The sequence below is a fragment of the Microcebus murinus genome, chromosome 23 (assembly GCF_040939455.1).
Source record: "Microcebus murinus isolate Inina chromosome 23, M.murinus_Inina_mat1.0, whole genome shotgun sequence".
Taxonomy (NCBI): domain Eukaryota; kingdom Metazoa; phylum Chordata; class Mammalia; order Primates; family Cheirogaleidae; genus Microcebus; species Microcebus murinus.
This window is the reverse complement of record NC_134126.1, coordinates 28,229,633-28,257,558: the sequence shown is the minus strand read 5'-3', so window position 1 is coordinate 28,257,558 and position 27,926 is coordinate 28,229,633. Positions and strand designations below refer to the sequence as shown.

General features: G+C 37.0%; 1 protein-coding gene and 1 non-coding gene across 3 annotated transcripts; both read right to left on the bottom strand.

The window, feature by feature from the left end:
• Positions 1-92: 92 nt before the first annotated feature.
• Positions 93-27,844, bottom strand: NUCKS1 (nuclear casein kinase and cyclin dependent kinase substrate 1). Of its 2 annotated transcripts, none has more exons than XM_075996913.1 (7): positions 27,594-27,844; positions 11,140-11,189; positions 9,492-9,597; positions 5,578-5,633; positions 3,488-3,640; positions 1,963-2,109; positions 93-601 (listed from the first exon to the last, which is right to left on the bottom strand). In XM_075996913.1, exons 1-7 carry the CDS (start codon positions 27,608-27,610, stop codon positions 402-404), a joined length of 729 nt encoding a protein of 242 aa, XP_075853028.1. In that variant the 5' UTR covers positions 27,611-27,844; the 3' UTR covers positions 93-401. The 2 variants fall into 2 exon arrangements, with proteins under 2 accessions (XP_075853028.1, XP_075853027.1); XM_075996912.1 differs by having other exon boundaries at positions 1,963-2,112; positions 27,594-27,838.
• LOC142864028 (small nucleolar RNA SNORA72) lies at positions 11,838-11,966 on the bottom strand. The gene has a single exon (XR_012914625.1). It is a non-coding gene; the product is annotated as a small nucleolar RNA SNORA72 (small nucleolar RNA).
• Positions 27,845-27,926: the final 82 nt, after the last annotated feature.

Here is a 27,926-nt window from a genome sequence, read left to right as displayed (position 1 = left end):
AGTTTCCATAGTGTTCATCTCAAATCTTATTGCTTTACAACTGTGGTCTACCTTCCATTAAAAATAAAAAGATGAAGCGGTCAATCCAGTGATTAATTTGACATGGCTTTCATTGGGAAAGGGGTGGTGGTGGCAAAGAGACCAACAGACAGAAAGGCAACTTAAACACTTAAACATACAATGGTTTTCTTAAAAAAAAAAAAAGAGAGAGAGAGAGAGAGAGAAAGCGAGCGAGAGAAAAAATGTTACTTTTAACAAATGGAAAAAAGCACTGAAAGCCCATGAGTCAAGCCATAGCCAAAACCATGTTCTATCTTAAGTAGGTTCTTTTTTTTCTCCCTCTTTTTTCTTTTTTTTTTTTCCTTTTTTTAATAAAATCTCTCCCCAAACCATCATCACTTTTAATCCTCCCCAGACTGGGCTTCATCTTCAGACCCTTCATCCCCAGACTTCTCGGGTGGGGGGCTTGCAGATGTTTTCTTTTCTGGAGGGCTTTCTGGTTCCTCGTCATCTTCTTTGGGAGAAGGAGTCTTTTCCTTTGATGCCTTTGAAGCTGTGGGGCGACCCACTTTCCCTTTGCCTTTCACTGGACTTGGTGTCACTGAAAGTAGAAATATAACAATTTGGGGAAGGGAAGAGAAAAAATGTCTTTAACAAAAACTAGCTACAAAACAAAACAACATCCAGACTTACCAAAATCCAAAGTGGGCACTAGGGTACACATTTATCCCTAGATAAATCTACCTGAATTTCTAAACTGGTCATGATAAATTACTACAATATGCTATAGTAGTTTCCAATCAGTTTTTTACCAACACTCTAATGTTATGTTAGCAGTAATGCTTATAATGAAGAAACAAGATGGTATAGAAAATGCACATTATTTTTAACGGTTTGTGGATCTAAAAGTTGTTTATGATAAAAGTTGTTTATCTTTAAAAGGTCAAAAAGAGGGAAGGATAAGATTTAATCTGAGTAGAAACTGAAGCCATCAAATATCATTCTCAACAGTAAGAAATGATGAGGCCGGGCGCGGTGGCTCACGCCTGTAATCCTAGCTCTCTGGGAGGCCGAGGCGGGCGGATTGCTCAAGGTCAGGAGTTCGAAACCAGCCTGAGCAAGAGGGAGACCCCATCTCTACTATAAATAGAAAGAAATTAATTGGCCAACTAATATATATGGAAAAAATTAGCCGGGCATGGTGGCGCATGCCTATAATCCCAGCTAATCAGGAGGCTGAGGCAGAAGGATTGCTTGAGCCCAGGATTTTGAGGTTGCTGTGAGCTAGGCTGATGCCACAACACTCACTCTAGCCTAGGCAACAAAGTGAGACTCTGTCTCAAAAAAAAAAAAGAAATGATGAGCAAAAGTTTAAAAATCACTAGTTCTATTTGTCAGAATAAAATCACTTTTCCAAGAGGCAAACTGATTTCTGATTTAATTAACAAATTAGTTCCAACTAGGAGAATATCTGGCAGAACCCATTAGAAACCAGAGAAAATGAATTCATGCCATCAAGTGTGGTTATATTCTGATAGCACAGAGGATGGAGTAGAGATCAGAACATAGAATTCAAATACATTACTGTAGGTTTGTGCATTTTCACAGTTTCGAGTCTTTGTTAGCTGCTGGGACTGTGATACCAGTGGGGGTGGGGGAAAGGCAGTAACTGCTATGTTGATACGGTGTTTCCAACATTGTGCCTGAAACAAAAAGGTCATTCCCAAATCTTACTTATGTATGGCAGTAGTTTAAGAACAGGGCTAAACCCACCAGACTCTTGGAGGGCTTATTAATAAATAAGTGATACTTCTAGATGTAGAAGACAGGATCCTTTTACATTTTTTGTATTCCTGTTAAATATCAGGCCAATCCCAAGGCTAATAAAGAATTCTGTAGGGAAAGTATTGGTTCTCAAAAATTTTCAAGCAGTACCTTTAATTTCACTTCTGCAGAACTTACCTGTAGCCTTTAGCCTGGGTTTGGGCATTTTCTTTTCTTTTCTCTCAGGTTTTGACTTCTTCACCATCTTTTTGTTTTTCTTTTTTGAACTGCCATAGTCACTATCATCATCGTCTTCCATTAGGAAATCTTCATCGCTGCCGGAATCTTCTGAGAGGAAAGAAGAATTTCAACGCCCAACTTAATGTACACATCCTTCCAAGTGAACAAAGGAAGACAGTGCTAAGAATGACTGGAGGATGGGATTTGGGAGTCAAACGCTCTTGGACTGTATTTGTAACTGTACTACCAATTTGATAGGAGCTGTCACTGACCTCACCTGTAAAATGGGTTTAGTGAGCACCTCACGTGAGAACTACATGGCTGACTTGTGTGAAGAGGAGGTTGAAAACAGGAAGGGGTAAGACTGAATCTGATTCACCCTAATGGGTACACTGCACACTATCTGGTGATGGACATACACATAACTTTGACTAACACTGTACAAAAGTAATTCATGTAACCAAAATATTTGTACCCCTGTAATATTCTGAAGTAAAAAAAATTTCATCCATAATAAAAAAAATTTTGCTGAATGAAAAAAAAAAAAATTCTCCATCTGAATAAAAATTTAAACCATCAAATAACTTTTGGTAGTTCCATCATTCCCATGTAGTATTAGCTGAGATAAGGGAAATGAAACTGAAATGATCTGGTATTTTTGGTCCAACTAGGAATAAACAAAAAAGAAAACTATGCACAAAGCAAAAAATATATATATATATATATATATATATATATATATATATATATATATAAAATTAACTAATCTAAATAATCTATAAAATATCTAAATCCTGTTGTTAACATTTTTTTTGGTGGAGGAGGTTACAACCAGGCCACTAGGCCAAAATGCAAATTTCAATCACAACATCCTACATAATTGTTACTTTAACAAATGTTCATTCAGTGTTTAGACACAAATATCATCAAAAAAAGAGTGCAAGGCCAGGCGCGGTGGCTCACAGCTGTAATCCTAGCACTCTGGGAGGCCGAGGCGGGCGGACTGCTTGAGGTCAGGAGTTTGAAACCAGCCTGAGCGGAGACCCCGTCTCTACTAAAAATAGAAAGAAATTAATTGACCAACTAAAAATATATATACAAAAAATTAGCCAGGCATGGTGGTGCATGTCTGTAGTCCCAGCTACTCGGGAGGCTGAGGCAGGAGGATTGCTTGAGCCCAGGAGATTGAGGTTGCTGTGAGCTAGGCTGACGCCACGGCACTCACTCTAGCCTGGGCAACAAAGTGAGACTCTGTCTCAAAAAAAAAAAAAAAGAGTGCAGACATTACAAATGGTGGATAATCATGATAATCTCTGAACTTTTAAAAATTAATAGGTTACCAACAGTCATCTCTTTTAACAGGGAGTATCCACCTAATATAAGAGACTGGTTGTAATATTTAACATTACACAAAATGCCAAAATAAATTCACGAACTACAATCACAACCAAATGACCAAAGTGCACAAGCCAATGTCACGTACTCTCCTGGAATGGTGCCTCATCCTCTTCTTCTTGTTCTTCCTCACTGCCCACGTCCTCCATGAGCATCTCTCTCTGTTTAGAAGCTGCTTTGGATGCTGCTTGCCGTTGCTGGCGCACATTTTTATGATCTTCTTTTTCATCTTCACTGTCCTCTATAATATCAAAGTTATCACAATACAATGATTAGAGAATTTTATATTTGACAGCTGACTATAAAAAGCCAACGCAGTGGCCAATATGGTATAAACCAGCAGATTTCATTCTAAAAGGGAAAATTCTATCCTTAAAAATTTCCATAAAATATGTAAATGGGGAGGTAAAATTCACAAAGAGTGAGCTTGAACAAGACTATGTACCCACTAATACGTATAAAATAACTTAGGCATGTAGTTTAAAAAGAAGCAAAAATTAATTAAAGTGTGAACACATGATTCCTATAACATACTTTAAAGTTATATCCTTGCTTTGTCTTAAAATTCTCAATTACGTTCAAATCCATGTTTACTGTTTTTAGAAACTAAAGTTAGTAAGCTAAGTTAGAGGGGAAAAGAGGGGAAGGATGTCTTCCAGTGATCTTTATTCTAAGATATAAAACATGGGAACCCTAAAATAATGTCAAACTACTGCCCTTTACAATGAATGGGGCATGATCAATTCAATTTAGAGGGGATTGAAGGGAATCTTTCAAACACATATTTAGCTCAATTAGCTAATAAAGACCTTTGGACAAGCTTATAAAAATTTTTTTACATATAGTCAATTAAAAAAATTTTGCAACACACAGTTGTGTTTGTGAATAAATTTGGTTAAAGAGAAGGCTGCCAGCCTACTGGGCCTAGACCAAGATATATTTACATTAGTCTCCAGCTATAGACCTTTTCCTCGACTTTTGGGTTCCCTTATTCTGTTACGGTTTAGCTGTCATTCTTCTGAAAACACTCTTAGTTTTATGAGCCTTGCCACGGCCAGTGTTCAAGTCATCACTTTCACTTCCACAACTCACCTAGAGACAAACAGAGAGTAATGCTGACCTTGGTAGACCCAAAACTTAACCCACCTGGTAGAAGTTGGGGGTTCTAACTAGTACAGAATTATAAATGTAAGAGATTCAAATTAGGGTTTATAGAGCAAATGAATGAAAGTGTATATTTCATTATCACAAGATCACTAGGTAGTACAAAAGGTTAATATAATTTCTTTTCAACTTAGGCAGCCAGATAGCATACATGAGTAGAAAGGAAAGCAAAACAGCTCAGGAGAGTGACTTTAGTGGAACTTTGTCTATTCCTTACTTCTTAGCTAATCAGCAGTCTCATTCAAAGAGAGATCCAGGAAGACAGTAGCAAAGGAATGTAGGTCAAAACTAAAGTGGCTGGAAGTAATATGGAATAAAACTCTCAATTTTTAGAAAAGTTAAATTTAAAAATAAATACCAACAAGTCAAGTCATCAGGATTGAACATTTTATTTGGTATGAAGACTCCTCATTAATTCATATTAATTCTTTTAAATTAAAATTCTTACAAAAAAGCTTTCTCTAAGGCAACTGCTTCAAAAGACTATGCCTCAGCTACAAAGAGTGGGAATAAAACTAATCTGTGTTTGCTTTTCAACCCAGAGTCAATTATTCTCCCCTTTATATACCTTTATTTCACCAAGCATTATATTTATATATTATTCTATTTAGTTTGATGTCTTTTATTTGTTCATGTAAATAGTTTTCAATCTTGACTATGCATGAGAATAATCTGTCGATAATTTTAAAAAACAAAGCTCCAATGTCCAATCTAGGCCAACTGAATCAGAAATTTGGAGGTGAGACTCAGAATACACATTTTAATCAATTAATTAATTTATTTATTTTCTATGTCCTAAGTTACCACGCAAAAAATATGCATTTAAAAAAGCTTCTTAGGTGACGGTTATAAGCCACCGAGGATTAAGAATCATTATTAACTCTTTGAAGATGGAGACATCTTTGTAATCCCAGATTTACAACAGCATCTGGCATATAAAATCGCTTGTTAAAACGTCTAATGAATAAATATATGACTAGAATTATATCTGTTCCATTAAAAACAGTTTACTACCTGCTGAGTGAGAATCATCCTTCTTGGTCTTCACATCTTTTTCTTCTGAGTCCTCACTATAAGGGCAAGGGGAAACAGTAAATGCTTAGAAGTCTTAGATCAAAATCTAAATGAACACAGATATCTGATTTCTGACTTTAGGAGAACTGGAAAATACCTCCTTTATATATAAAATGTTTAAATAGATGCCAAGGAGTAAAACTGCTTCCATTATTTCCTCACTTTACAGAGATTCTGATGAATAAGCAGAATTTTATCTACTTCGGAAAACTTAGGAAAACAAGGCTTCCAAAGACCCAAAGGAAAAGCTAACTCAACACAGGTTAAAAATTTCTCATCTATGGATTAGGCCTGATTCACAAGAATATTTAATAAGAAAAATGTCCTCTATGGACAGAGGTAGAATATAAAAATACTAAAAATAAATGAATGTGTTAATGGTGACTAATTAGGCAAATATCTCTAAACATAGATGCAAAACACACCTAAAATACCTAAAAATTAAAGGAAATTAAGAGTTCAGTTACATAACTTACAATATACCTTAAAATTTATTTAAAACAAAATGAAAATAAATCAATAATTATCTCTTAACAATTTTTGTTTCCACTATTTCTTTGCATCAGAAACATCAACAGATAGGCCTGCCTTGTGCCATGGAGAAAATAAAAGTGAGCTCAAGAAGGCTCTGCTAAGTAAGAAGAAGCTTCAAAGTTCAATAGATAGGGTTTAAAGTGATAAATATACAAATATCATATCTTTTTTCTTTTTTTTTAGAGACAGAGTCTCCCTTTGTTGCCCAGGCTAGAGTGAGTGTTGTGGCGTCAGCCTAGCTCACAGCAACCTCAAACTCTTGGGCTCAAGCGATCCTCCTGCCTCAGCCTCCCGAGTAGCTGGGACTACAGGCATGCGCCACCATGCCCGACTAACTTTTTCTATATAAATATATGTTGGCCAATTAATTTCTTTCTATTTATAGTAGAGACAGGGGTCTCGCTCTTGCTCAGGCTGGTTTCAAACTCCTGACCTCAAGCAATCTGCCTGCCTTCGCCTCCCAGAGTGCTAGGGTTACAGGCGTGAGCCACCGCGCCCAGCGACATATTATGTCTTCACAAGTCTTAACTCAGAAAGCTAGGTTCTAGTGTCCTTCTTTGTAATTAATTAGTTGTAAGACCTTAGGCAAATCACTTGGTACTCTTCAGTGCTAAAATTTTATGATTCCATGAGAAATTCTGATGGACATAATGGACAAAAAAGAAACACTTGTACGTAAAAAAATGCCCTCACAGCTTCCCTTTCTCAAACAGCAGGTCTTATAAATCTGCAGTCCCCAGCCCCCAGGCTGCTAACCATGTCAGGGACCAGGTGGGTCAAGCTTCTCATAGCTCCTATCACTGCCTGAGCTCCGCCTCCCCCTACCCTGGAAAAACTGTCTTTCATGAAATTGGTCCACCGTGCCAAAAAGGTTAGGGACTGCTGTATATCATTTTTGGCATTCCCCATAATCTTGATCACACTCAAATGACAAACTAGTGAACCCAAGATTCCTAAGCAAAGAAATAAACAAATATCATTTCTTTACTAAGCAATCCGAGTACAAGAAACTTTATAATAATTTTGAAACCTGAGACTATTCTACATAAATGATTTTATAAAAACTAAGCATTGAGGGCCAGGAGCAGTGGCTAACACCTATAAATCCTGGCACTCTGGGAGGCCGACGTGGGTGGAGTTTGAGACCAGTCTGAGCAAAAGTGAGACCCCGTCTCTACTAAAAATAGAAAGAAATTAGCTGGACAACCAAAATACATATAGAAAAAAATTAGCCATGCATGGTGACAGCTAGGCTGACACCACGGCACTCTACCTGGCAACGGAGTGAGACTCTGTATCAAAAAAAAAAAAAAAAAAAAAAAGCATTGAATTCACAATTCCAACACAATGATGAAGAATTATATTATTTTCTCTAGTTGTTTTTATTGAGTTTATAGAGACTATTAATCTTTTTTTTTTTTTTTTTTTTTTTGAGACAGAGTCTCGCTTTGTTGCCCAGGCTAGAGTGAGTGCCGTGGCATCAGCCTCGCTCACAGCTACCTCAAACTCCTGGGCTCAGCAATCCTACTGCCTCAGCCTCCCGAGTAGCTGGGACTACAGGCATGCGCCACCATGCCCGGCTAATTTTTTATATATATATCAGTTGGCCAATTAGTTTCTTTCTATTTATAGTAGAGACGGGGTCTCGCTCTTGCTCAGGCTGGTTTTGAACTCCTGACCTTGAGCAATCCGCCCGCCTCGGCCTCCCAGAGAGCTAGGATTACAGGCGTGAGCCACCGCGCCTGGCCGAGACTATTAATCTTTGAGCATCATTACAGCAAAGTCAAGTGAAAGCTGAACTTTTAAGTAGAAACCGAAAAGAATCAACATAGCACTGGTCTGAGAGAACAAACATACAAGTCATCTAATACAAATGGCAATAAAAACTCAATCATTCCTGACACTTAAATCAAGCGATTACAACAAGAAAAAAATTTAAGCTAGATATAATTACATGGATGAGACACAATAACAGTCCATGAAGCAGCCAATTCCTAGGAGAAACATAATAACTGAATATAATGAACAATAGTTCTGTATTGGAGCTGCTACATAATACTGTTTTAGGGATATACTATGAAACTCTGGAAGACTTGTTTCCCAACAGCATAATTTTGTATTATTTTTCCTCAAAAGCATATTTCTAAAATTCTCCAGAAAGGGCATAGTAGAGGTTAACAAATAAGCCAGCAAAATATATTAGGTAAATGCAAGTATTTTATTGTGATTTCCGTGCTCCAAAGTTCTTAGAAGATCCAGGGAGAAATATCATTTCATTTCTTGAACTGCTCATTCATTCATAATGGTATTATTTGGAAATGGTATAGCCTTATGGTTAAAATATGGACTTTGGGATTGGGCACAGTGGTGCACACCTATAATCCCAGCTACTTGGGAGGCCAAGGTAGGATTGCTTGAGCCCAGGAATTCAAGACCAGTCTGGGCAACATAGCAAGAACTTGTCTCAAAATCAAATCAAATCAAATCAAAAAATGGACTTTGGAATCCAACAGACATGGTTTCAAAATCTGTTTGTGCATTTGCTGAGTAACCTTGGTTAAATCACTGAACTCCTCTAAGTTAGTATTATTTATCCTAATAGATGAGTTGTGAGAATTAAATGATGCTGTATGTAAAGCATATAATAGAGACTGGCACATAATATTCATAAATGGTAGCCATCATCATCACCATCATCATCATCAAGGGGGTCTTAAAGTTATCTAACACTGAGTATGAGGATATGTGTGTATACCTTTAAAAACAGGCATAAGTTATAATATCCTGGTCTTATGAGGCAAAATTATAGTTAAAATTATTACTTACATGAACTCATTTGTAAAACTAACGGAAAAGAAACCATCCAATATGATTAAACTATTTAAACAAAAGAAAATTGATTATGATACAACAAAACTCAGCCACACAACTTAAGATTCTATAAGCTTTCCTTATAATTCTGACAATGATAAGTGACTGAATGAAAGACATCACTTATTTTTTGTTGTCACTATAATAAAAGTATCAGGGGGGAGGGGGGGAAATGGGCATTTATTGAAACCTTAAAATCTGTACCCCCATAATATGCCAAAATAAAAAAAAAATAAAAAAAATAAATAAATAAAAGTATCAATACTAACCTTAGGTAACAAATTACATACTTAAGCACAGCCTGAAATAATATGAAATAGGCAAAACATTAAGTGGACCATAACAACTTTCCAAAAGTATATAAAGATTCCACCAATTTAGAGATCAGAGACTGTCCTCATCTCAGAGTGGCCACAGTGTAAGGAGGATCAGAAGACAATGCCTCTTACCTATCTTCCTGTGAATTCTTTCCAGATCGCCTCTTATTTTTAGCTTCTCGGGGAGATGATCGAATTTTCTTAGCAGGAGGGCCAGAATCTCTTCCATAATCTTCATCTAAACAGAGAATTTTTCAAATTCCATTAACTATATTATGATTTTTACAGGTTAAAATCACCACTGTATTTACTGACATAATTATCTCTTATGCTGTTTAAATGGAAAGAGAGACAGGACTTCCCAACTAGTTTCGTTTTTTAAAATTAAATTCTTTTCCATCCCAGCCCCACCACCTTAACTCTATTTTTGCATATTATCCTCTAGTCCTCATGTATATATATTTCATATATCTATAGCTAAATATCTCTTATCATTTTATATCTTACCCTTTTGATTGATAAGATTTTTTCATATTTTAATATCTTCATATTTATTTAAAAATTATAGTAATATAATTATATTACAAGCATTTTAGAAACTACAATTCTACATGACTACTATTATCAAGCAAATTACTTCAAACAAAATTATTAAATACAACATACTCTGGCACTTGAAGAAATACTTCCAATTTCAAAAGCTCTATAAAACTAAAGAAAATGACCCTTTTTTAAAAGGTAATTACTTCCAAAACTGTTTGCTGCACTATGTATACATGATGGGGAGAAGCTGGAAGTAATCTGGAGCTTCGGCAATTTATTAAATTGTTAGATACGTTATAAATTCCATTATGGAATATTATACAATCGTTAATAGGAATTTTTCAAATAACTTTTAATAATACAAGAGAGATACTCTGAAGTAAGGATGATGGGGTACAGAATCCAAAACTATAGTAAGACCTCAACTATATTTTTAAAAGGAAAAAAAGATAAATTACTACGTCAACAAAAAGGTAAAAAATAGCTATTTGCTGGCTAAGAGAGCCTGAGTGTTATCTCTGCCTCAGTTTCCTTGACTATAAAATGGAAATAATAATAGTATATACCATATTAAAAGGATTTTTCTAAGTAATAAATTATTGAATACAAACAAATGCTGGCATGTAGCAAGCACTTAATAAATGTCAGTATTATCTCTGGGAGGCTGGATTACATATTACTTTTTTTTACTCTTCTTTGTATCTTTCTGCATTTTATTAAGTTTTCCCAAAGGGCACATATTACCTTTATAAAGTTAGATTAAAAAAAATAGTAAATGCATCTGGAAAATGAGGAGATTAGGAGCCAACTCTAAAGAAACCTTCTAAGGCTAAGATTTAAGATACACCACTCACGCTATGATGAATTAGTTTACAAATCAAAGTTGTTTTACAAAATGGACACTTAGTTGCTTTATTAGGCAAAAACCTTAAATGCTCCCTAATACAAGGTACAAGTTTTACTGTGATAACAGGAGATGTTATAAGTGATAAATACTATATCAAAATTATTAAACATTTAAACTTTAGACTCCAAAACCAGGTAAGAAAAAAATATTTAAGTGTTTATTACCAACGATTTACTAAGGAAAAGTTAAAAATCCATGTAAGTTCAACTTTAATTGACACAGATCATGACATAATTCGGATAAATATTCTAAAAATAAAAAATATATAATAAGCTGGCAAACCTCCACTGGTTAGTCCAACTTACAATTTGTTGAAACCACAAAACTTACCTGCATCATCAGATTCTTGAAACTGTGAATAATCAACAACCTTCCTGTTTCTGTAGAAAGAAGAGACTCTAATTAAGATCATAAAAATATAGGACTTCTCTAAGACATAGAACACACATTTCTATTTCATAAACAGAACTGAACTAGCTCTTTGAAAATTATTTAACAGCCTCCACTTCTGCCAAAATACTTCACATTTTGTTACAAGAAAGTACAGTTCAAACTAAAAGTATTTCAAACTACAATTCTCATATTGCTCATCTCGGTGATAGCTCAAATGCCATTCTTCCCTACAAAACAATCTTCCACCTCTCAAAACATACATACATAGGACAGCAAAATGGGCCAAATCACCATGTACCTACATGTTCTTTATATAGAAATGCGACATTCATAAGCCAAAACTGTAAATGTTACTTTTACTGATATACATAGACACTTGATAAATGAAGTTATTACAAAGCTTGGTTCAAGGCAAAAGCAATTTTTAGATAAAATAGTTACATTATAATGCACAAAAATTATGGTAACACTAAGCCTTACATATAGGGGAAATGAAAAGAATTCAGACTGGTTCAGTCAAAAGATATTTTTTATATAATTTTAAAAAATATGAAAGTCTCACAAATTTCTTCATCTATTTCACTTTTTAAAAAAACTTTTTTCCCCTGTTCTTTTCTCTCTTTTTGTCAGATCTGGCTTATCACCATTTATAAAACCAGACCTAGGGAAAGAACTAGGTTTGGGGACACAAGTGAAGTCTTCATATAGTGAATGGTTAGCCTGTCCTGACTATTATAAAATCAGACCAAGGAGAACATTCACTGTGTCTTGACTCTAAACGATATTAAGTACTTCCTACCAAGTTAGGCATCTTTAAACATCTCAGACTAATCTTAATTTCTGGTTTCCTATTACATTTCTAAAAGTTTAATAATCCTCCTCTAGAGAGAGATATGTAAGCTTTCATGTTAGTACCCAAACAGCCTAGTTTGCAAAAGAGGCTTAGATAAAAAAAAAAAAAAAATGTTCTGTTAACTGTAGGCCTAACTGTAGGATACAAGTGAATTAAAAAGATTAAGGGAAATATATGTCACTAACTAAACTTAAAGCTGAGCACAGGGATATCCCTGGTTGTATAGACTAAGACACCATTTAAGTTCAAAGACAAGGATGGTCAGAATGCAACCACGGATCCATCTTCTATTATAATAAGTAAAGATGATATGGGTGGGGGTGAATTCTGAAAAAAAGGCTCTTAAGGGATTTGGATTTTGCCTTCTGTTTTCCTTTAGTTTACTAAAACTAAAAAGTATGTGCCAACTACATATAATAAGAATCTGAGTTTATATTACCAAAGATACCACACTATTAAGAAAGTTAACTTTAAAATATGACTATTAATTCCACTTAAAAGAGGGACTTAGAGTAGACAAATTCAGAGAGAGTAGAAATGGTGGTTGCCAGAGGCTGGAAGAGCTGTCTGCTCTTAGTGCCAAATAAAAGAGTTCTGCCAGAAGCTTGATTTTACATTTTAGAGGACAACATCCAGGCTCCTTAAAGCCTTTTAAGATCTTATCTCTTGCCATCTAACAACTAAACAATCTACAAAGTTTGTAATTCCTTCAGTCCTGTGGTTTCTTACCCTTTAGTCCTGCTGTTCCTCATCCTAGAATACTGTTCATACCACTCCCACTCATATCATATACAACTTTACCTCCTAATCCATTATTTATACTATATAATCTACCAAATGTCTGTCTGAAGCTTGCACTGAATGCAAGCTTCTTATGGACAGGGGTTACCTCTTCTTCATTAGGAACACCAAATTTAAGAAATAGGTTTGATGAGTGAATAGACTTGGCATCTGCAAAGGATTAGGACGGGGAAAGGCATCAGTAGGGAGGATGTCTGGCATTTTCAGCCTATCAGACATTTAACTAACTGCCTTTCATGACAAAAGAAAACTTAGTTTCCTCCTAACTCAATTACTTGTTACTTTACATCTAAAAAATTAAAAAGGATACTATTTAGTATATTCTTTTCTATCCTAGTTTCCAAGAAAGAGAACTACAGAAATGCCATGTAGACTCTATTGACATTACATAAGAAATTAAATTTCAAAATTAAACTGAAAGACTATCCCTTCCTTTGAAACAAAATATTTCAAAATATTGAAACAAAAAGCTTCAATGATCTGAAAACAGCGAGACTTAACAGAATTTTATTGTATGTCATTTATCACAAAAACTAAAAAAAGTAAAGCAAAATGTGAGTATAGAAGCAATTCTGTCTCATTAAGAGTAGTCAGAATCAATAGTCATCCATAAATGCTAAACAGGGAAAAGAAAAAAATTTAAATATCTGTATAACAAGGGCCATTCATAACTCATTGTAATGACATAATAATTTTTATTCTTTCCCAAACTACGTCCTGCCTTCTAAGATGTTTATTCAAAACAGCATACTAATTCTACCATCTAGAAATTTGCCTTGTTTAGGGCTGAAATACATTTTTTATGAACTTAATCCTATAAAAACTGGAAATTGAGATGACAGGATAGAAGCCCAGCATTTAAGAGTAATATTAAGTTCCAGGGAATTGGAGGTTCTGTTTTCTAGCTGAAAATAATAAATATTTTTAGTTCTCAATGTACAGCAATGTGCTGCATAAGGACATTTTAGTCAACAATGGATGGCATATATGACAATTATAAGGTTATAATATTGTATTTTTACTGTGCCTTTTCTATGTCTAGATACACAAATACATACCATTATGTTACAATTGCATACAATATTCAATACAGTAACATGTTGTAGTTTATGGGCTAGGAGCAACAGGCTATACCACACAGCCTAGGTGTACAGTAGGCTAAACCATCTGGATTTGTGGAAGAAAACGCTCCGATATTTGCATGACAGTTGCTTAATGATGCATTTCTCAGAACCTATCCTCATTAAGTGACACATGACTGTACTATTACTTAAATGCCAAAGCTAAACTCTTTAGTGTAAAATGACTATCAACAACTAGAACTAGGAGGCCAATACAAGATTTCAATACAGCATAGAGGTTAAAAACGCATATTTTTTTCTTTTATTTCTTTTTTAAAAAATGTTTTAACTTTAATTATATTTCTTTTTTTTTCTTTTCCAAGGGAAGAGAACAGCTAATAAAAACACATATTTCTGAATTAGATTAAAATCCTGACTCTGCCACTTACTAATTGTATGCCCTTTGCAAGTTACTTCCCTCACTGAACTTCAGTTTCCTCACTTGTAAAACAAGAGTAACAATACCTCTTTCTCAAGACTGTTGTGAGAATGAGTGTCAGTACATAAACTATTCAATAAATAATAGCTATCATTACTTATAAGTATTAACTTGTGTCACCCAGAATACTGCTGCAATTTTGAACACAAAAGTAACACTCCTATTTGGATAAGATGATTAAGTCACACCATTAAAAGATGTGTAGGTCTTATGGAGTATTGGTTCCAGTACCATCTAGAAAGATTGTCTTAAAAGGTTTCTTGTTCATTTCACTAATATGCAATACTTTCAAAACACTTCCCTCTTCTTATATTAAGTTATTAATATTTTCCACTTTATGGCAGTTTTCAGGTTACCATTTAGGCCAGAGAAAGTAGCAAGTAGTAGCTATTTAAAAGCCATCAAATGAATTACACCAATTTTCTTCATTCAAATCAACTGTAGTTCTATCTAAATAAGTCGAAAAGTTTGCACTAGAAAAGGAAAAATGCAACCCAACGAGGTTAATACAAAGTATAGGAACACAAAAAACTTCAAAACTTCAAGTATATGCCTGTTCTTACTTTAAAAGCAGATATAATCTCTAGTATTATTTGGTCACAAAGAACCAACTAGTGGATAATCCCCATAGGATGTTGAGATGGGAAGCCTCCACTTTTGTATCTGTTTAAAGTACAAAAGTGAAAGGTAAAGTGGGGAGCTAGACAAAAAAAACAATATAAGATCCATTTGGCACCAAACACAGATAACTCAAAGTAGTTTAAAAGCAATAGGGTTTTATTAGTCTGCTCTTAATCATTAATTTATTTCTACTAAAGTCTACCCAAAGAATAGTTTTTCTTTCTTATAGCAGATAAAAACAGCAATATTCCTGGTATGTGAAACCAGCATTCTGAAGAGCCAATGATCACACACAGTATTTTAGAGATGGAAATTACCACACCTCTGAAGTTCTCATTCAACCCCCTTAATTGTACAGATGAGAAAACACGGAGACCATACAATCCAGCTCTACTTTGCTACAAGCCTGCATATCATCAGAATATAGAAATAATAAGTAAACTCCAGGTGAGGAAAACTGAATAATGAAGCTGTCAAATACAAACATATTTAATTACTGATACCCTAAGCTTTTAACAAAATCATTAAAAAAAAAAAAATGAAACGCAAAAAACTTTTAAACAATCCACTACATTGTTTAGCCCAATTAAGGCTAACTGCCACTTTTACCCTGATGAAATTATACTGTCCTAGTCAATGTTGGGAAGAAAAAAAAAACCCATCTTGCTAACTTTCTAGAATTTAACAAGTTTTTCAGTAGGCACTCAAAATGCTTTTTAAATCCTGAGTTTTAAGAAACCTACAATAGCCAACATAGCTCTTTTTACTAATCACCTAGGTAGTAAACACATCACTTCATCAAATGAGATTCTATAGAACAAAGTTTTTCAACGTATAGGCCACAACCCTCACTGGGTCTTAAAATCAATTTATTGATGTATAATTGGCATTTTATTTAATAGGGGGGAAAAAAGCAAATAACAGAGAAAATTATACATAAATAACCGTAAGTTAATGAACTTGTTTCAGGTGTTTGTGTTCTTATGTGTACAGATTGCAATGTAATGTTTTTATATATATATATATATATATATATATATACACACACACATTTTTTTTTGAGACAGTCTTGCTCTGTCACCGCAGTTAGAGTGCAGTGGTGTCATCATAGCTCACTGTAACCTCAAACTCCTGGGCTCTAGCAATCCTCCTGCCCCAGACTCCCCAGTAGTTGGGACTACAGGCACCCACCACCACGCCAATTTTTTCTGGTTTTGGTAGAGACGGGGTCTCACTCTTGCTCAGGCTGGTCTTGAACTCCTGAGCTCAAGCAATCCTCCCACCTCAGCCTCCCAGAGTGCTAGGATTACAGGCATGAGCAACCGTGCCCAATCGTAAAATGTATTTCTTATTGGAACCCCATCAAAAAAGTCTGAAAGCCACTGATTTAGTATAGAAAGAGGATTTCCAAGGTAGTCTTTGGTTTTACCTTTACAAAAAATATTTTTTTACCTTTATTTTTATATATAAAATTTTTACTTTTTTATTTTTTTATTGTTTTTCTTTTTACATTTAAAACCTCTTGTCCATACAAAAAATAATTGTTATTGACCTGTGTGTATAGTCACAAAAGAATGACATCCTTCCTATTTAGTCTCAGTTTTTTTAAAAAATCACCTTTTCAAGTTTAAGCATTCATAAAGCACATTTAAGTTTGATGGCGGTGGTAGTAGGAGAGAGGAGATAGTGGCACCAATAATATAAGTACTAGAGCTATTGGATCCTAGACAATCTAAACCAATCTTTAGCTTGTATCCTATCAACAAATATCCCTAGAAAGGAATGACTAAGAACCTTTCGAAGGCAGTCTATGCGAAGGAAACTCCCATAACAGTTCTTTACAATGACATGAAATCTGCCTCTAATGTCCACTCATTGGTTCTATCTAGAGTTCCTTTGTTTGTTTGTTTGAGACAGAGTCTCACTTTGTTGCCCAGGCTAGAGTGAGTGCCGTGTCATCAGCCTCGCTCACAGCAACCTCAATCTCCTGGGCTCAAGCAATCCTGCTGCCTCAGCCTCCCGAGTAGCTGGGACTACAGGCATGCACCACCATGCCTGGCTAATTTTTTCTATATATATTAGTTGGCCAATTAATTTCTTTCTATTTATAGTAGAGTCGGGGGTCTTGCTCTTGCTCAAACTGGTTTCGAACTCCTGACCTCGAGCAATCCACCCGCCTCGGCCTCCTAGAGTGTTAGGATTACAGGCTTGAGCCACCGAGCCCGGCCTCTAGAGTTCCTTTGGAACCTCCTGGAACTAGGATTCCTTTGAACATTTACTCATACTTCAAGTATCCTCTTCATGCTCTAGTTCAGGGGTCCCCACCCTACAGTGAGTTGTATAATTATTTCATTATACATTACAATGGAGTAATAATAGTAATAAAATGCACAATAAATAAAATGTGCTTGAATCATCCTGAAACCATGCTCTCTTCCCTGGGTGGAAAAATTGTCTTCCATGAAAACAGTGCCAAAAAGGTTGGGGACTGCTGCTTAGTTGCTTTCCTCCATACCACCTGGGATATAGTAAAGTCTATCGAGCAGTGCCAAGAACTAAATATAACACAGTTTTTAAAAGTTGGGGGTGGGGAGGAGATCAGTAACATGACCCTCCTCTTCCTATTCTCCTCTATGCTCCTAATGCAATCCAAGATCTCAGATGCCTTTTGGGCTGTCCTGTCCGTCAGTAGAATTCATACTGCAATTCCAATGACTAAAACTTCCTTTTCTATAACCTAAAAACTTTTGGTATCCTGACCCTAGCATTTCAACACATTATTTATCTTTCCCAACCTTCGTATCATCTGTAAATTTAATCAGCATACCATCAATGTCCTCATCATCCATGTCATTAATAAAAAGGCCAAAGGCCGGGCATGGTGGCTCATGCCTGTAATCCTAGCACTCTGAGAGGCTGAGGTGGGAGGACTGCTTGAACTCAGGAGTTCGAGACCAGTCCAAGTAAGAGCAAGATCTCGTGTCTCTTTATAAAACAAAAAAAATTTTTTAAAGTATAAAAAAACCCAAAAGGTCAAGAAAGCCTTTTGGCACCAGTGGAAACAGTGTTCCAGGATGACATCAATCTATTAGCCCTCTCTGGGTCTAGCTACTGAGGCACAAGTCCATTACACTGAACCATTACTCTGCCTATAATTCTCCACAAGTACCTCATGTGAAGCTCTGTCAAAATCCTTCTGGAAATAAAAACCCAGTGTTTTCACAGATTTTGCCCTAATAAACTTTTTAAAAAAGGGAATGAGTTCATTTAAATCAGTGATACTAAAACTCGTTAGCAATAAACACTTCTTGTTCAAACCAAACCTTTCTAGGAACCACAAAGTAAAACACAGCTAATTAAAAGTATAAGCATTTTAAGAGTATACATTTGTCTTATCACATTTAAAAGATTGTTTCATTATAGAATTTTCCAACTTGTATTCTGTCAATAGTTTTTCTAAGGGCTTCTTGGTCAGATCAATTGGATATCAATATTATCAACCGTTTGAACATTCAAAATGAATATTATTAACATGTGAAGAGTTTTGAAAAGCTTTTAAAGTTCCACATTAAAGGAACTGCTTAACTTTATCTCCAAAATTATATTTTAAAATAAAATCTGAATCAAATGTTTAAGATAACTCTGAAAGCCAGCATTATGAATACTGATCCACTCAAGTTTTTTTTTGTGAAGTTATGACTTTTATTAATAAAGCAGTTACTTCAGATGTGCCAGTTACGTTGCCCAAATTCTCATTTAATTTTCACCCAAGGAGCTAATTAACATTTCACTTTTATCTAAGTAAACTAGTTCTCAGAAAAGCTAGATAACTTTACTACAAGCCATTAAGTGGTAAAGGCAATTTTCCAATCCAACTCCATCAAACCCTATAATCCACACATGCCACTGCTGATCTGGCCTCTCAAACCTTCCTAAGTGTTTGCAAATATACTTTCCCAAAGAACTGATGCCATTAAAGTCACTGCACATCAACTATTTGCCTCCCTTTAAAACCTGGGACACTTAGTCTCTCCACTCTTCTACCCCTCAAAGATGATTAAGAAATTGCATATGCCAGATTTTCTCAGGATACAGAAATGTTAGTTCACTGATGCCAGAATGCCTGAACTGAATTCAGGGTCATTTCTTACAATTGCTTCACTTATCTTAACCTTCAAGTTTCTTTTGCCTAAGATATATTGTTTTGACTGTATCACTCTGTTATTTACATTTAAAATATAAAATTCAAAACAAAGTCACAAGTTATAAGAAAGCAAAAAAAAAAAAATCAGGAAAATTACAGGAAAGAGCTAAGTTTTTGAAATGGGAGAAGTTTCTAATTTCTGCAGAAAAGAGGGGGATAAAGGTATTCTGAATGATGAGCTGGACACATTTACTAGATGTCATAATCATAATCTCCTACTAAATATATATATTTTGCCATAGCACTCCTTATTCTTAATACTCATTATTTTACTCTACAACTTACTATATTCAGTTCCCCCATATAGGAAAATATTTCTCTTTAAAGTCAAAGTTCAATGAGTGTAATAAGATAAAGTACTTGTTAAATAAAATTGGTTAGATTTTTCCTTGTTTAAGTTTAGAGCAAAACCTACACCAACTGGGGACAGAGAAACCTCAAATGGGCAAAGCTGAAGGGGTCTCAGGTATGCAATTATTGAGTCCCAGTCTGCAACAGAGTCCTGAAAGTCTGTCGTATCTTTCAAATTGTCTAACCCAATCACCAGGGACAAACCTGGAAGCTGACAAAGTCAGGTTTATTGACTCATCACAATCAGAGAAGTTTGGGGAATCTCACATAAAATAAAAAAATCATAGCTTTGGGGGAAAGGAAGAACTAAGGTAAATGGAGCAGGTCTTGATAGGCTCTGCCTCTGTGTTCAAGGGGTCAACATCAGGTTTGCACTGCAGAGTGAACCTAGGGTGCTACTGGGAAAGAAGTTTAAGGTAGAATTTTGTGGCTAGCAACCCCTCATCTGAAGCTCTGAAGTTGTAAATTGAGGCTAGTTCTTTGTGTCAAAATGACTTAAGAGTTTCATTCTGATATAATTCCAAATAGCAAAGTTTCTGACAGTCTCTGATTTAGGGAGCACCAAGTTTCTCTATAAGAAAGTAGTAGTTGCTCAAGGGGGGACAGGGATGGGAGTGTTATAAATCTTTACAGCTACAGCATGTCCTTGGAAGATAGGTATTAGCCCAGCCCAAAAATAGCAGGGTGGACTTTTGCTTTCTCAGTAAAGCTAATTTTTAGTTTCTCAAGTAGTTCATCTTCTAGGTCATTTTATCTTGATAGAAGGATTCTACACTTCAACCAAAGGTAGCTGGAAAGGAAATCTCCCTGAAAATCACCTTAACAGAGAACTGAACAGGTACACAATTAAAAAATAGATAGGTACTAAGAAGCATATGAAAATTGCAGTAACTAGCTGAAACACTCTTTGGCAGCCTATGGTCTTATCACCTAAAACATTTCAAAGACCCATAACTAGTTATTTTAAAACATGGCAATACAATCCTATAACAATCAGTTCACTTCCTAGAATCTAGATAGTAATAAATTTCTCACAATAAATCAAAGGTTTCCTCTCTATTGTGTACAACATAGGAGTTTTCTAGGTGTTGTCTCTAAACAATTCAAAAGGCTACTTTTGAACTGAGAGTAATGAGGTCACATTCCTCTACGCAGCTATTTTTTTTAAATGCAAATGTAACACTTTCAGCATGCTCAGTACCTTTATTATTCAGTTAAAAATAATCAAAGTTTGCAAAGCAACCCTTATGGCTATGCAGACCGTAAATCATACAACTCCAGAGGAACAACATTCACATGGACAACAATGTGGACAACATCCCAGATTGATACAGTAAGGTGACCTTGTTCTACATTTCTGGCAAAAACAGACTAAAAACTCCAAAAACAAAAACTTTTATTCAAAATTAGCTTTGTTTCTTAACAAATTGTGTTTTTAGAGCTGGAAGAAACCAGTGTAAGTTTTGAAAATTGTAAAGTGCTTTGTAAATGCAAGGTACTGTTACTCCAATGGCATTCAACATCACCATTAAATAAACCTGTAAGAGGCTGAAAGGCAAGTGTCCTGATACCTAGGGTTTCTTTTGCTGTGCCAGGCTACTTCCCCCGAAGAATTAGTTTTACCAGTAATTGAGACTTAAAACACAAAACACTCAGCCAGGCATGGTGGCTTACGCCTGTAATCCTAGCACTTCAGGAGTTCAAGACCAACCTGAGCAACATAACATAGTGAGATGAGACCCCGTTCTCTATTTAAAAAGAAAAAAAAATACTACTACTAAAAACTCAACCACTTACCTTAGTTTGTAACCTCTTTCAAGTTAAATCAATTCCTTCTAATGTTAATTTCCTGCTACTTTTGATGCATTTTTTAAATAGGTGAAACTTTTTAAATGCCATGGTTTTTCTTTTAGTTTTTTAATATGATAAATCATAGTGGTAGACTGTTTTGTTCCTAGGACAAACCTTACTTGCTCAAATATATTTTTAATACAGTAAGTCTTTACTTAATGTCACTTAAAGGCTTTTGGAAACCGCGAATTTAAACAAAGAATCATATAATGAGATTGATTTTTTTCTCATTGTTATAACAAAACGAACTTATTTAGGGCCTGTTATACAATCCTTTCACTTGAAGTTGCAGTTTCCAAGAATCTATCGACGACATTAAGTGAGGAATTACTGTACTCACTGGTTTCAGTTAGCCAAGTTTGTTTGGCACTTTTGCATCATTTTTAATATAAAACGAACCCACAATTTTCTTGTATTGTCCTTTGGGTGGCATTGGAATCTACTCAGTCAGGGGGAAATGCCCTCATATTATGAAACGTATAAACATTCACCTTCCCCCTTCCCCCCAAAGGCTCACACTGAACATTTTGTTGGTTTTTCCTCCCATTAGGTGTTACCGTTCCTTTAATCCCTTCACAGACTATTCCTTCCCCCCAAAATTGTCATTTTCTTCATTCCCCTGCCTCCCCAAAAGCTCACCTTAAATTTAGTCCTCTCCACAAAAGTCCAATTATGAATTACAACCCAGTCCAAAGACAAAGTGTGCTACCACTATGAGAAAGAGTAACACCCTGTGCCACCATCACATGGCTTTGGGTTGCTCACACTAGGATTCAAATTCCTGCTCCATCTCTTAATAGTTAGGTACACTGTGCCAGTTACTTTATTTATCCAAGCCTCAGAACTCACATATGAAATGGGGATTACATACACCTTGCTTCAAGAGTTTTTGTATGACTTTGAAATATAAAGTATCTGGCAGAATATTTGGCACCTAAGAGTTGCTGCTCAGTGATAACTGTTGTTTTGGAAGTGATTTTATTTTTTTCAGCTTATGCTGTTAAAGGTCCACAATCCTCAATTTAGAAAGCCAAAAAGTTCTGAAAACAAAGTTCTTCCATAACTTACAGGGTAGCAAAACTTGACCTGTGAGGCCTTTTAGTCTTAAAACACATATGGCCCCAATGGTTTTAAACCAGGGATGTGGACTTTTAAAACATTCTCTGTGCAGGCCGGGCGTGGTGGCTCACGCCTGTAATCCTAGCACTTTGGGAGGCCGAGGCGGGCGGATTGCTCAAGGTCAGGAGTTCGAAACCAGCCTGAGCAAGACCCCGTCTCTACCAAAAATAGAAATAAATTAATTGACCAACTAAAAATATATATACAAAAAAAAAAAAAAAATTAGCCGGGCATGGTGGCGCATGCCTGTAGTCCCAGCTACTCGGGAGGCTGAGGCAGTAGGATCGCTGAGCCCTGGAGATTGAGGTTGCTGTGAGCCAGGCTGACGCCACGGCACTCACTCTAGCCTGGGCAACAAAGTGAGACTCTGTCTCAAAAAAAAAAAAAAAAAAAAAACATTCTCTGTGCAATCAAACACTGCAAATATAAATTTAGTAGAAAAGAGAATGGCTGAGATTCATACGGTCTAAATCCAGCTCTGCTATTATTTCTACACTTTTGATTCCTTGGGTTTAAAAGTCATCACAGGAAAACTGAAGGAACTGGACTTACTCTCTCAAGTTCTTTCTAGTTTTTTAAAATACTTTTAATTAAAAATTATCTCCGAAAATAACTTTGAATATTGAGTTGAGCAAAAATGCTTACATAAAATATTTTGGCCATGTTTTCCCTAAAATTATTTATAGAGAGAGCTAAAAGTCCATGTATAAATAATGTACTCATCATTGAAGAGATTCCTAAATAAAAAACATCTGACCATGGAAAGAATACTAGCCTTGTATTCAGAGTCTGAGTTCAAATCTTGGTTCTGCTATTATAATTCAATAACTTTTAGTAACATATTCTTTAAACTTGTTTTGTCATGATATATGGTGATTAAAAAAATACCTAGGTAAGAGTTGTAGTAAGGATAGAACAAAGTGAAAGCTTCTAGCACTGCATTTTTCCCTCAAATAATTTATTCAGTGAGCCATTAATACTCTGATAACTGCATTTTAAACATTGTATTATAATTTTCAGCTTAATTACATGTATGTTGAGCCACGTTGAACAGTGTTCTTATAAAATTAACTTCCCCATTATTCAAGCATTGTAAATTATGTGAAGTATCTTTGATGACAAGTATTTGAAGGTAAAGTCTACCGAAGGAATTATGTTTTTTTTAGAGGAAAATGACATGTAAGTAATAATAAAATGTATAGATCCCAGTTAATAAAGTAGCACTTTTCTCTCTCTCACACACACACCTCGGAGTAGGGAATAAGAAATATAATGAACCAGGCTCATCTACAACCGTATTTTCTAGGAGACTAAACTTTTAAGTGTCTTCCTGTGCATACTTGGCAACAAATTCCAAGCTACCTTGAATGTTCAGGATTCTAGGTTTCCCCTTTAACTGAGGACTTCTTGAAACTAGTATTTTGGTGAAAGAATATTAATTTTCAGAATCCAGGCACATCCCAAACAGCTTCTCTTTGAAAAGAAAGTAATCTGGAATCTTGGGAAAGCTAATTCTCAACATTAATTATAAACATAGCAAACAATAAAATAATTTTATATCAACCTGTAAGAGCCCATGCTTTCACATCTAAATTTTCGATAGTTAAGGTTCCTTGCAATCTCAAGTATTAAAAAAAACCTCAAGATATGGAGTATACTTATATTACAAAGAGGAACAAATAGATTGATCTGGGCCTTGCATGGTGGCTCACGCCTCTAATCCTAGCACTCCAGGAGGGTAAGACAGGAGGATCCCTTGAGCTCAGGAGTTGGTGACTAGCCTGAGCAAGAGTGAGACCTGACTCTACTAAAAATAGAAAAATTAGCTGGGTGTGGTGGTGCACACCTGTAAGTCCCAGCTACTGGGGAGGCTGAGAGAGGAAAATTGCTTGAGCCCAGGAGTTTGAGGTTGTTGTGAGCTAGGATGAGCCAGGGCACTCTACTCAGGGCAACAGAGACTGTCTCAAAAAAAAAAAAACTTTGATCTGAGCTACTTGGATCATTTTCAAAAAGGGAGGAGGATCTCTGGAGAGTATACCAAAGCCGAATTTCAAGAAACCTGGTTTCTATTCTGGGTAAGTCAGCTAATCTGAGCTTTCTTTCTCACCTTTTACAAGTAACAGCATTTGCCTTCCTTCTTCGATTAAGAGTCATGAAAGCACTTTGAAAAGTTAAAAATGTTATACGCTGTGTTTTTAAATTGACATTGCTAACAATATTTATCAGAGAGAAAGTAAAGTGACCAATGGGGTGGGGGTGGGGGTGTATGAGCCAGGACTGAGAATTAAGAAATCTACATTCTAGGCCCAACCTTGGCACCTGCTAGTGTGTGATGCAAGGCACTTCACTTGCCCAGGTCCCCGTTTAAGTCTGCTTGTTAACTGAGTTTGCCTAAACTTCTTTCTAGCCCCAAGACTGTAATTTTAAGCTATTAATTTGAATCCAAGCTCTAAAATATTTGAGCTCTCACTTACGAGCCAGACACTGTATAAAGTAAATATAGCAATCTTGTATGAACAAAGTTATTTAGATATAATGTGCTAGACACACAATATGCAAAACCATGCTTTAGCCAATAGGTCTCTCATAACATTCATTTGGAAACTGATGTCAAGGCGCCACTAGTAGTTTCTAAATGTTCTTTAAATGTTTAAGTTCATATAAAATAAAAATGAATATTTACAGTAAAATTGAGAACCAGAAAAATAGCTAATTTATACAGAGGTCTAAGGGCATAAATGTACCCCAAAAGAAGATATGCTGTGACACTGACATTTTCTCTAACATGTGTTTTTAAAAATTTAAACAAGGCTTGTCATTCTGAAATCAGGTCAATGTCTATCATTATTTTTTTGGTTAAATGTCCTAAGGTATTATTTGTCAATTATACTTTGAAACAACAGCATTTCCTTTTTTATTGCAAAATTTAACAAACCACCAAACTCAAGTTTAATTATTTCTGTTTTATTATTGGTCATGAATATATTAAAGACTTCTTTTAAAATATTGTTACAAAGAAACTTTATGACTAAAAAATAATCAGAAACAAACTTACTCTGAAATAATTTAAAAATGACAAAAAAAAAAAAAAAGCCCACAATATATTAACTTCACTTTTCAATTAAGGGCAATAAGGTTAAAATTTAACAACATACTAAGAAAAAAGTTGTGCAGAAATCCCAATGCCTCCAAAAAACTAATGGAATGTGCTCAATATATTTATCCCCACATGGTAAAATTAAAAATCCAAGTTCTCCAGTAAGTAAGTTCTGTTCGTGTTCCAATACCTAAATCTGGGAAAACAAATTCAGGCAAATGAGATAAGAAAGTCACTATAATAAGGTCATCAAAACTTAGCGAACTCAAGTTTAAAAGGCAGAGAAAAATAATCTAATTTAACCACACAGTAATTACTTCCAAGAGACAAAAGATCCAATCCAGATAAAAGAAATCTTTATTATAATATTGTCTATTTTACCTGATCCTAAAGAAAATATTCTACTTGAGTTGATGGGATACATCGGTCAAGTTCTATGCCAAAAAAATTATGCAGAGTATAATCTGAAAGTTATTCAGAATCCTTGACAAAAGGCCAGCAAAACTTTCACAGTAGAGACAGTGGGTTATTAGAGAAGAGGAGGGTTGAAATTGAGCGGCAGAAAAGCAGTCAAGCTCATCCCCATTCCCGCCCCGTGCGTAGGAGTACGCAGTCCCATACCGTCCCCAGTACAAGGACGATCTAGTCAGGAGACAAAACGGTGTAGAACAATACCCAAAACCCCTTTTCAGAGTCCCAAATCTCCGTTTAAAACTCTAACTCAAGATACTTCCGTTTCCCACAAAACTTGGAATGAAGAATGGGAAACGACAACTGTTAAAAGCATTTAAAAACTACACCTTTTATCTATTTGTTCAGAAAACACTGTGCAGAGTAGGCATACCCTCACGTTAAAAGTGCTGTTTGTTTGCAACAGCCCTCCTTTTAAAGGCCTCAGCAGACTGGACTAAACCACACCCCTCGTAAATGGCACATTCCATACAATAGCCTCGACGGCAGAGGGCGATTCCACCGACCGCTGGGGGAGCAGCAAACTTGTTGAAATTCTGACAATGAAGTCTAACGGTTAACCGAACCTAGTCCCTTCATTACTAAAGTCACTAGGGGGAAGGAGAGGGTTACAAAAATATCCCGAGACGTGTACGCGGGTGAGAGTGGAACGAGAACGACACGGGATTTGGGCCGCGCTGTTAACCCGCGCCTCCCTGAGCACGGGCATTCCCCGAGGGAGGACATGTCTAATCGGAGAGAAAGAGCGAACTCTGGGGTTAACTCTATCAGAACTCCGGAGCGGGGGAGGGGCAGCAGTCCATAATTTTCCAGGATCCGGTCCCGAACTCTCACTTTTGCCCAAGGGGAAAAGAACGGGTCCCGCCCACGCCCGGCCCGATCCGGGAGGCGGGGCCTGCAGCGGCCCGGGCGGACGGAGGCGGGGCCGGGTGGGGACACTGCCCCTCCCCCGATGCACGGCACCCCCGGGTCCGCCGGGGGAGAGACGGCCGGGTGCCCCCCCACCGCCACGCGAGTCGCGGGGAAGGGGCACTACGGGTGCTGCGCCCCTCCCTCGTGAAGGTGGGGGGCAGCGCTCGAGCCCGCTCGTCCCCCCGTGGGCCCGGAGAGGCCGGCCCCAAGGAGGTGGGGCCTGCTCGGGGCGCTGACTTCACACCCCTCCCCCTCCGGCCGCTGGCGGCTCAGGGACACCCCGCCCGCGCCAGTGCGGCGGGTGGGGGAGGCAGCAGAGCAGACCGGAGCCCTGCAGCGGCGCGGGGCGGGGAGGGAAGCGCGCACAGGCGCGCAGCCGCCACCCCCGCGCGCCAGCAAGGCCCCCCACGCTCAAGGGCGCGCGCGGGCCCCGAAAGGAAGAAGGCCGCGCGTGGCACCCGGTAGGGCCGACTCCGGGCTTCTGTCCCCCATTCCGTCGCTACTCGCCCCCAGCCCCCCAACCCGCTCCAGGCCTCGGACTCCACACTGACCTGACAGGCCGCGACATGTTCGCTGTTGAAACAGGACCGAGTCGAGAAGCCAAAGACCAGGACCCCCCCCACCCCGCGCGCTCGGCGCCCCACCCCCCCCGAACTTCGGCCGATGGGACCGCTGCCGCCGAACCCCGAGCTGCTGGCTTCTCAAACTCCGCCGCTCCTTGGTTCAGGGCCCCTGGATCAGACGAGCCCCCCGCTCCCCCGTCTCTTCAAAATGGATGAATCAAACCAGCCGAAAATGCGCCAAAGCCGCCGTGCAACCAAACCCACTAGGACTTGGGCGCTCCGCCCCGACACGCCCGCTCATTGGCGACTTCTGCCAGATGC

Excerpts from the sequence above, each read along its gene's own strand:
- NUCKS1 (XM_075996912.1), bottom strand. Across the intron at positions 9,598-11,139 it reads TCAAGAATCTGATGATGCAG|ATGAAGATTATGGAAGAGAT; the intron begins GTAAGTTTTGTG and ends TTCTCTGTTTAG. Across the intron at positions 3,641-5,577 it reads GGATGATTCTCACTCAGCAG|AGGACAGTGAAGATGAAAAA; the intron begins GTAGTAAACTGT and ends TTGATATTATAG.